This window comes from Citrus clementina, unplaced genomic scaffold, assembly GCF_000493195.1.
Source record: "Citrus clementina cultivar Clemenules unplaced genomic scaffold, Citrus_clementina_v1.0 scaffold_7, whole genome shotgun sequence".
In the NCBI taxonomy this organism is placed as follows: domain Eukaryota; kingdom Viridiplantae; phylum Streptophyta; class Magnoliopsida; order Sapindales; family Rutaceae; genus Citrus; species Citrus x clementina.
In genome coordinates, this window is record NW_006262075.1 from 9246267 (window position 1) to 9257079 (window position 10813).

At 36.6% G+C, this 10813-nt stretch overlaps 1 protein-coding gene and 1 non-coding gene across 10 annotated transcripts; one reads left to right on the plus strand and one right to left on the minus strand.

Annotated features, from left to right (window-relative positions):
* Window positions 1–693: 693 nt before the first annotated feature.
* Window positions 694–888, minus strand: LOC112097122. Its single transcript, XR_002904779.1, has one exon. It is a non-coding gene; the product is annotated as a U2 spliceosomal RNA (small nuclear RNA).
* Window positions 889–2127: 1239 nt separating this feature from the next.
* LOC18036658 (DEAD-box ATP-dependent RNA helicase 1) lies at window positions 2128–8978 on the plus strand. Of its 9 annotated transcripts, none has more exons than XM_024180274.1 (11): window positions 2128–2448; window positions 3501–3638; window positions 3702–3963; window positions 4081–4335; window positions 4847–5001; window positions 5518–5695; window positions 6480–6667; window positions 6876–7080; window positions 7682–7702; window positions 7850–7955; window positions 8486–8978. In XM_024180274.1, exons 2-11 carry the CDS (start codon window positions 3526–3528, stop codon window positions 8596–8598), a joined length of 1596 nt encoding a protein of 531 aa, XP_024036042.1. In that variant the 5' UTR covers window positions 2128–2448; window positions 3501–3525; the 3' UTR covers window positions 8599–8978. The 9 variants fall into 9 exon arrangements, with proteins under 9 accessions (XP_024036042.1, XP_024036043.1, XP_024036045.1 ...); XM_024180275.1 differs by having other exon boundaries at window positions 7694–7702; XM_024180277.1 differs by having other exon boundaries at window positions 3729–3963.
* Window positions 8979–10813: the final 1835 nt, after the last annotated feature.

Consider the following 10813-nt stretch of genomic DNA (forward strand, 5'->3'; position numbering starts at 1 on the left):
AAGATCGAAGTTTCTGCTCTGCGGTGTGTGGAGGAAAAATATTTGATGCTTCTTCCAAGCTAAGGTTTGAATGTCTTATCTCTTCTTCCGCTTGTATTTTAGTTTCTTAACCCAATAGCACATATACAGACATTACATTGTTTAGAGAAATCAACACTGGTTCTACTGAAAGAATGACAGCATTATAAACCGAATTAGTTCTTTAAGAATGAAGTGCCGTATGGAAAAGGTCTGTCCTCGTAAAAACGTCACTTTTGCGCAGTTAAATAGCGTCATATTCCATAATTGTTAGTTTGTGAATCGGGCCTCCTGTTACTTGTACCAATGCAGTAGCAGCAAATCCTGGCATTGACAAATATACTTTCGTGGATCAGAATTCTTCCTGCATCAGAGAAATTGAGGAAGTTGCATACGTAGAGAAGTTCTGCATATTCGTCTGCTTGTAGTATACAGGAGCCCAAAAGTAACACAATCTTGACTGACTACGAAACCAATCTCCGTAATTACAGAATGATCACACTAACAATGCGAGGGAAACTAAATAAATCATAACTTGCAGCAACGATCAATCAATTAGTAAACTCTTCCGAAAGGGATCCGAAAAAATTGGTTTTCACCACACTCCTTACAATCAGGCATAAAAAAGATCTAATTTGTTTACTCCATACTCCAAAAGTTTCGACGTTGAATTGGTTGGGGTGCGCCAGGCCCGTGCAGTGGTGCAACGCGCGGGCGACGCTCAGGATTCACAGTAGCAAGCTACTGCACTGAACCCTCCCCTTGAAAAATTAATTTAATATCGTGTGGATCGATGATCCACATATCAGATATTAAACTGATAAGAACAGATACTACACTTGATCTTAGCCAAAAGGCCGAGAAAGGTATGCTTTGCTTCATGTCTCGGCTCGGCTTTTATAGTTTCCGTCTGCAACTTGCTTAGGTTGCCCTGTCGATGTGGGAAAGAATTTGCTGCATCTGATATATAAGTTAAGGAGATCATGAGAATGGATTGTGTGACCTTTCGGCATTGAGCTGCAAGGTATTATCATGAGCTGATTCAGTTATTTTAGCATTTTTAGCCCATGAGTAAAAAGCCTTTCACTCAACCTTCAACCTTTCGTTGTTGTTGTAACACACATTAAGACGAAGCATAGATGGATAGTCACCAGAAATTGTGTTTCCAAAACTGCAATTGATTTATCACCAGGATTTAAGATCATCAGCCTATCATAGAAATTAGAGGTGGGCATTTGGTTCGGTTCAGTCTGAATCGAACTGAACTGAATTGTATTATAGTAATTTGGTTCGGTTTGATTCGTATTAGAAAATCAAATAGTTTAAAATTTCTGAACCATTTGGTTTTTAATTTGGTTCGATTTTAAAACGAACCAAATTAAAAACCAAATGGTTCAGTGAAAGAATTAAAATAAAAAAAAAGAAAGTGAAAAGTGAAAACCTAAGCAAACTAAACGGGTAATTTTTAAAAATCTCCCCTGAGGTTTAAACTTGTTGCAAGTAGATAGCGAGAATCTGTTTATTTGTAAAAAACCCCCTACCATCAGTTAACTTTAACATTGACCGTTAGTTGACTGTGCAAAGACAATATTATCCTCAACAATAATTTGTAGACGAAAATAACTAAAAAAAAAATTAAAATTATTGGCGCGAAAAGCACAAACCCTATTTTTTGACAATTTTATCTTTGTCAATTCCAAAAATTTACAATATCATAGGTAAAGATTATAACTATTTCATTTTCAAGTTTTTAATTTTATCTTTTTTGTAGAAATTTTAAGAAAATATCAATAATTTAAAGAGGATTTTTTAAATTTTTAATTTTATCTTTCTTGTAGGAACTTTAAGAAAATATCAATAATTTAAAGAGGGTAAAATAGTCAATAATTTTAATTTTTTTTTAGTTATTTCTGTCTACAAAGTATTGTTAAGGGTAATATTGTCTTTGCATAGTCAACTAACGGTCAATGTTAAAATTAACTGACGGTAGGGAGTTTTTTATAAATAAATTAATTCTCGCCATCTACTTGCAACAAGCCCAAACCGCAGGGGAGGTTTTTAAAAATTACCCCAAACTAAACAGTAAACACACATTTGACTCAAATCAGATTTCATCGCACAGCCGCATAACACTCAACAACTAACCACACACCATCTTAAACTCTTCTTCTCTTACTGGCCGCCACACACGAGTAGTCAGCCACCGCTCATCATCTTCTCTTAGCATCATCGTCATCAGCCTGTTACGGACTCCTGTTCAGCGCCATCTCCTCTCACGGCAGCTCACAACACGCTGCAGCCTGCAGTCCGTCAAGCTTCCGTCAGCGCCATCTCTCACGGAAACTCACAACACGCTGCAGCCTGCAATCCGTCAAGCTTCTCACGCCATCGCCGTCACTAGTATTGCCGAACTGCTGTCAAGGACTCAAGGTGCGTGAGACAGCCAACTACTTTTAAATTTTTTAATCTTGCTTTCATATCATAACATTCATAAGTCATAACAAAACTGAATTGCTGTCAATAATTGTATGGTTTAGTCAAAATAAGTCATAAGTGGTTTAGTCAAATTAAGTTAAATTAATCAAATTAAGTCATAAGTCATAACATAACAGCCCACTGATTTAGGCATTGTGAATGTGGAAGGATGAAGAAGTGGTGATAGGAGGAGTGTTCGTTGGCCATGGAACTGTGGAAGTTTGAAGTTTTTTTTTTAATATGTAATGGATTTTTAAATTATTGTTGGATTTTATGATGTTAACTTACTATTGTTAGATTTTGTTATGTTATTTATTGTTTAGATTTCTAAATTATTGTTGGATTTTATTATGTTAATTTATTATTGTTAAATTCTTTTATGTTGTTTATTATTTGTGGATTTATAGACTAAGGATTGATTTATTGTCGTAGTAATAGTGTATTACTATTATATTATTTTTATTAAATAATTAATATATATATTGAAACCGAACCGAATTCAACTGAACCAAATTACCGAACCGAACTGAACCGAACTGAATTAATTTGGTTCAGTTCAGTTCTATAATTTGGTTCATATTTGGTTCATAAATTCATGAACCATTTGGCCTGAACCAAACCAAACTTAATAGTGCCCACCCCTAATAGAAATCTAACCGTGATATTAGAAGTTCTGCAGTGTACTAGTATGCTTCTATTACCCTCCAAGGAACTCATGTTTGCAGAATATTAACAGCAACTCAGAAACATAATTAGGTTTCATTCAATTGAGTCTTCCATAAATTTTTGCAGAAACAGGCATCATGTAAACAAATAGGATCGATGCTAACTTTAGAAACAAAACCGGGAGAATTTGTAATTTTCAATATGCATTTGACACGTGGCAAACTTTGAGTGGTGAGTTCATATCAGTACCGTACACATGCAAATACAGGAGCACTTTTATATATAAGGACAGGTTTAGCACTTGTAACTAAGTCTAAAACCCATTTGCATCGTTGTTGTAGGGTTTAGATTTGTCGGAGAAGAATAATGGAGGAAGCAAAGAAGAAGAGCGTGCCAGTCTTGCCGTGGATGCGAAGCCCGGTTGATGTCAGTCTCTTTGAAGACTGTCCTCTTGATCACCTCCCTTGTCTTGACCCCAGGTACCCTCTTCAAACATGATATGTATTGTTTTGTTGACTTTCGTAGACATTAATTGCTTTTAGCCCATTGTTAATTTATTGCAAAATAAGGTTGAAGGTGGCTTTGCAGAACATGGGTATCTCGTCACTCTTCCCAGTGCAAGTTGCAGTTTGGCAAGAGACAATAGGCCCTGGTCTATTTGAACGAGACCTTTGCATCAATTCACCTACAGGAAGTGGGAAAACTTTGTCTTATGCTTTGCCAATAGTTCAAACATTGTCCAATCGTGCTGTTAGATGTCTACGTGCTTTGGTGGTGCTGCCCACGCGTGATCTAGCTTTGCAGGTTAACTCTGCTCGGTGCAAATATTGTTGTAAAAATATTTTTGGATTGATTGCGGATCATTCGATTGCTGAAATGTGTGTGCAATTTGATAGTCTCTTGTTTATTTCTTTGCCTCAGGTCAAGGATGTTTTCGCTGCGATTGCACCTGCAGTGGGTTTGTCTGTTGGTTTGGCTGTGGGTCAATCTTCTATTGCTGATGAAATTTCGGAGCTTATTAAGAGACCTAAGCTCGAGGCAGGAATCTGTTATGACCCTGAAGATGTTTTGCAAGAGTTACAGAGTGCAGTAGATATATTGGTGGCAACTCCAGGAAGGCTAATGGACCATATCAATGCTACTAGGGGATTTACCCTCGAGCATCTCTGTTACCTTGTAAGTTGCCTACCCCTATAACTTACACGAATACACTGCAATGCTAAAGCTCTAGTTAAGTATAAACTTACTAAATTCATTTGTTTCCAATTGCCCAACCAGGCCTACTTTGATGGTGTGCTTTGCAGATGCATTGATTCTACAAGTGTTTTGAACATTGTTTATCTTATGCTAACTTTATCAAAAGTCTTGGCAAATTCCATGTTGATATGTACTGCGAAGTTTGTTCCGATTAATTTTGTTATTAAGTTACTTTCATTGATTCACAGTACCATGTGTTCATATATCTGGCTCATCCAGTTGGACATTTCTTTTATCCATTAATTGGTTGCCGCACCAAACAGAATATGAATTGTATTTCATAGGTATACTTATTTTAGGACCATTCATCTGTGGAAAATCACATTCAACTATTGTGACCAGACCAAGCCCTAGCCAATTATCTTGGCATACTCCAATATAGATCATTTTGTTTGCAGTAAATCAGACTCTGATTATTTTTGTTACTCAGGTTGTTGACGAAACTGATCGATTGCTTAGGGAGGCATATCAGGCTTGGCTGCCCACTGTGCTCCAATTAACTCGATCTGATAATGAAAACCGCTTTTCTGATGCAAGTACTTTTCTGCCTTCAGCATTTGGCTCTTTAAAAACCATAAGAAGATGGTGAGTGCTATGTTGATTTACTTCCCTTTCCTTTAGATATATATATATATATATATATATATAGCAACCTGCTGGTGGTTTCAAGTACCAAACTGTGTTGATGTTGGAACTTGGGACCAGTGCTCGGTGCTCTGCAAACGCCTATAAATGAAGTAACTAAATGACTAATGTGAATCATCAGTATTTATTAAAATTAGTATTCCCTGCTGATTGTTGAAGGCGAAGGGCTTGTTATGATAGAACTGACTATTCCGGTGATTTCTTATGCTTCCTAGAGTTTTTTGTTTTTCGGTTTCGTTTTGGTCTTTTAACACATTATTGCGATTTGAAGGGCTTTATCTTATTTAGTTCTGTCAATATGATTGTTTAGGAGCACAAAATATTAAGAGTTTCTTATTTTCTGATTAAAGTTATGTTTTTCATTTGTATTTCCTCAAAGTTTCCTTTATTAGAATTTTGAATTGCATTCCTTGAGATATTCGGTGTTGTTAGAATAATATTTCATGTTTGTTGCAGTGGTGTTGAAAGGGGCTTTAAGGACAAACCTTATCCTAGGCTTGTGAAGATGGTTTTATCTGCCACGTTAACCCAAGATCCAAATAAGCTCGCTCAGCTTGATCTGCATCACCCTTTATTCCTGACCACTGGGGAAACTCGTTATAAGCTCCCAGAAAGATTGGAGTCCTACAAACTGGTATGCCATCATAACTGCACTGATTGAGCAAATTTCTTTCTGTCATCTATGTTTTGTTTTCTGTTATGGTGTTGAAAATCAGGACTAAACTTTACAGTTAAAAAACATGCGTTCAAAGGATTCAAGTTTGTTGAATAATGAATATGATGAATATTTAATCTTGTCATATTCATAATTTGAATTTCAGAAACACCTATGGTTTTCTATAAGACCACAAATAATCCGAAAGTTTAAATTGGAGGGCCGAACTATGGATATTAACAAAACAAACTGAAAGTCTTTTCTTTTTCTTTGCACCAAAGAGAGCTTAAAAATCACATACTCCTTTTTTGATGCATCACAATTCAATAGTGATCTTAATTTAGATCCTGTGGCTTTCGTCCTTTCTAAAGTAAAGAATTTTGACAATTTTATATACTCTCTCTATTTTAAGCTGTTAATATTTTTGTATCAGGATCATTATTGCTCTTTTTTTTTTTGGTTTTATACACCATTGAGATCTTCTAAGCCTGATATCTTATTCTTAAATGCAACTAGGATGTAAACAAATATTTAATAACTAGAAAGATCTTATGCATTCTGTTCAAATCTTACTTTTACTGATAACAATGGTCACAGCTAATAATATCTGATTGTGTTTCGGATATGTTTTTGCTTAAAGCTTCGCATATAATGTTGCATGTTCACCTATTGCATGTTAGGAATTATGCTTGTGCCTTTCTTCATACCTGTGCTCTCCCAACCCCTCTCTTTATATCTGTCTGTTAATATCTATCTTATGCAGATTTGTGAGTCGAAGCTGAAGCCCTTGTATTTGGTTGCACTTCTTCAAAGTTTAGGAGAGGAGAAATGTATTGTCTTCACATCATCTGTGGAGTCAACTCACCGTCTCTGTACACTACTGAACCATTTTGGTGAATTGAGAATAAAGATAAAGGAGTATTCAGGTCTTCAACGACAATCTGTAAGAAGGTAAATATGCGGATGTATTTGTCTGTACTGATAATAGAAGTTGTTCTGCATTTATGATAAGCAGTTGCAGCCATCAACTTGGAAACAAATTTGCTCACACAATCTTTCAACTAAATGCAAATTTTTGCTTTAAACACTTAATTTAATTCAATTTTTTTCCCAATTTGACAACATTTGGATTCAAATGAAATGGAAATCCGGATTTCAGCAAGACGTTGAAGGCATTTCGGGAAGGGAAGATACAAGTGCTTGTTTCCTCAGATGCAATGACTCGCGGGATGGATGTTGAAGGGGTGAACAATGTCGTTAATTATGATAAGCCTGCATATATCAAGACATATATTCATCGTGCTGGCCGAACTGCAAGAGCTGGCCAGCTTGGGCGTTGCTTCACTTTGTTGCATAAGGATGAGGTGTGTTTCCATCTTGATTCCTTCCGATTTCTGGGTTTACTTTTCACCACTGCATGGATCTAAATCACTCCAATTTATTTTCCATCTTGTCAGTTATCTATTGTAGGGTCTAACTTGAAATGTTGTTTGTGGTTGAGGTTGATTTGAACCCGAGACATAAGGCCAGAGAACCCAGACCTAAAGAACCAATCGACCAGATTTTCTTTCATTAATTGTTGGCTTTATGTACAGAAAAAGGGGGCCATTGGTAGGAGCCTGTTCCATCAGAGCAGGGTTTTGGGAGTGGGGTGGTCGTGACTGTTTTTCCCTAAACCTGCTGTCATGGTTTCTTTTAAATGTACAAATTCAAATGTAAGACATACTTCTGAAAATGCTAGACTTGGCCTGAGCGTGATGACTTCATTGATCCCAACTTAGTGAGTATGACATGAGATCTTCCCAGATCCTTTGATTTTCATTCAGCCTACTAATGGAGTGGTGGAGTTTGTTTGGCTATCTTGTTTCAGCTTGCACCCTAAGATCGCTTGATTCAGTATCCAAATCATTTGTGTATTAAAATTTTCTTTCGTGTTTCTCTTTAGATCCTGAAAATTTTTCATAGTTGATTGTGCAGGTTTGTCTGGTAGGATGCTTGACCCCCTTGCTATTATGTACTTCTGATATACTACAAAGGAAGACAAGATTGCAAAAAAGCAAGAGTAGATTAAGGCATAAGAATTATGCTTTGTAAATAAATCCTGCATAAAGTTAACTCTTTCACATGTTTCAGGTGAAGCGTTTCAAGAAGCTGTTACAGAAAGCTGACAATGACTCCTGTCCCATTCACTCTATCCCTTCCAGTTTGATTGAGTCACTCCGTCCAGTTTATAAATCTGGTAATTTCTTGGCATTGACACCTTAATCTTAATCACGGGTGCAATTAACCTAATTTAGGAAATATTGGATCAGAAAGTCCTTCAACATAATCTTGAAGGTTGATAATTTAAGCATCTTGTCTAAGTCATTTGCTAAGTTGCTCTATGCGAGTTGTATGCCAGCAGATAAATAGATTGAGCAACTCAGCTAGTGATTTGGCCTTTTGAAACTTGCACCTTTATGTATTTTACCTAATCATGGTGGAAGGGGAGGAGGGTATATAACTGTTGGGTTCATTCTATAAAGGGGATGTGTAGTTCGAGGAGGCATTTCAGATGAGGCCTTTTGGAAAGTTGGTTGCGATTTGCATGGAGTGAACCGTGTAAGAAGAAGCTTCTACCAAACAAGTGGAGACCGAGCATTGGGGAAGGGGATGGTTGCATTTTGCTCGAATCATGGACAATGTCAAAACTAGTTTATCTTCTTTCTTGTGAAATGTTACTATGCTTTTCTCATCACTGAGTCAATATATTCTTTTTGGATGTCTCAGCTCTAGACAAGTTAAAAGAGACAGTTGAATCAGAAGCGCACAGAAAGCACACAATTGGGTTCAAGCTATCAAGAATGGGCAAAGGCAGAGTAACAGGCCATGCAAAGCAGTAATTTATCCAATGTTCTGACTATTAGGATAATTATGGGTGCGATACTATCGAGTGCAAGTGCAAACACTCTTCATCGTTGAGCAAATTGCAAGAGTTGATCAATATGTCAGAGCTTAGGACTTGGTACCTTTTCCTGATCAGTTCTTCTATTTCTCGTTCCAGCAGACAAATGCCGGACAACATCATTTAGCTTATTGAAGTTTTGTTAATATTAAAAGCAAACAGTTGCCAATGTATTACATTTTTGTACAACAGGTAGGAAATGTAAGATTAGAGGCATTGTGATAGCTTGTGAACATAATTTTGTTGTGACCTTGTGGCTCTGTAAAGTAACAAACTGTATATTACAACTTCTAATCATTCAAATAAAAGACCGTTCAAGATAGCTTAAGAAAATTCTAGGATTGAACTTGCTGAAGTAAAATTGGTACTTTTAATCCAAAATTACATGCAATTCTTATACATCTCTTCAAATGGATACCATCGATCGTTACTTGTTGAATGACTTTTTAAAATATCATTTTATTAATAGACAGAGCAAAAAGGGGTGAAAGACAGTTGCTTTATTTTTTTAACCTCTTCCTCGAGATATCAAAGGCACTGTGACATTGTAATTATGAATCTTATGAACGTCGATTGAATTTCTTTTGTTCATCCACCATGTTCATGCTAGCAAGATGCAAGTTATTAGGTGAAAATCACTAGGTAAAATTGCATTTTTTTTCTGAAAACTTTTAAACTCTGTACAACATTTAACAGAACAGCATATAATTACAGCCTCTGCAACAATCTAAGGAAGTCTCGGTCAATAAAGCCAAACCCTCTAGACTCCGTTAGCAAAACAACGAAAGATCAGGAAATACATCCCTAACAAGCCATTTCTAAGGCTTGTTAATTCTCAAAGATCGGAAATTTTGTTGAATTGGAACTCCCCGAAGAAAATACTTCGAATCAGAAGCAACAACGGCAGACGCTGATGAGGGAGTGGAGCAGGAAGAAAAACTCCTTGGAGTTGAAGCAAGGGCATCACTTCCGCTTACATCTTTCTCCTCTTCACTAATAGTATCCAACATTTTAGCAGTTCGGTGCCTCATGACACTAACAAACTGTGGTGGTGCAACCTCCATAACAAACTTTGCAATACGAGAATTTGCCATTTTTTCCTCCCTTATATGGTTTATCTTATGCACTTTTGCTAGGGCAGGAAGCAAGAAGCTTGTAACGCAAACCAGAAGAGGGATAAGTGCTCTTTTGCAGGTGGGTTTGTTTTTGGATGAGCATAAGCACATGCTACAGGCACATATTTTATATATGGGTGGGAAAGAAATGATTACGCTGGTATTGAGTCAATAGTTACAATCGAAGAAGACACGAAGTCCTAGCAGCTTGTGCCGCCACTCACTTGCGATATTAATTGCAGGAGCTGGATGATTCTCAACCATTGTTCAGGAGATTACTTCAGCGGTCATTTTTGGTGATGTGTCAAAGTTTGAGTGGAAAATTGAGATATCTCTTAAGATATGGTTTTTGTTTCTATCAATAGCTTCCAAATTTGCACTTTTCAAGCTTAACTGGGACGCATCCGGTTGTATACGACACAATGTTAGTTGATTTTTCTGTGGCAAAAATTAGGGTTATTATCAGATGACAAAGCCAAAAAGTGAAAACTAAAGTGTGTGGATCAGCGAGGGAGTCGCTAATCCTCGATCCAATCTTATACCAGAATATTGTTTGAGAAACCAAGATTGTCGCTGATTCTTAGAAGCTTGTAACAAAAACTAGAAGATGGATAAGTTCACTTTTGCAGGTGGGTTTGGTTTTGGATGAGCATAAACACATGCTACAGGCACATAGTTTATAAGGGTAACAAAGAAATGTTTAGGCTGGGATTGAGTAATAGTTACAATCAAAAGGACTAAAGAAAAGTCCTTGCAGCATGTGCCGCCACTCACTCTTGATATTAACTGCAGGAGATGGATGATTCTCAGACAATGCTCCGAAGATTATTCCAATGGCTGGCTCCATTTCTTTTGGGTAATGTTATTTATTTTTTTCTACTTTGCTATTCACCATATGTTAAAAGTAATAATTAAATCCTAATAATATACTTTATTAATGTGGATCATACTAAGTTACGGTAATTACTTAAGTATTGTTCAACTAAATGTATGCCTTAAATTATTGGGTACAACTCTTGAGTTAAATGTAAGTTACAT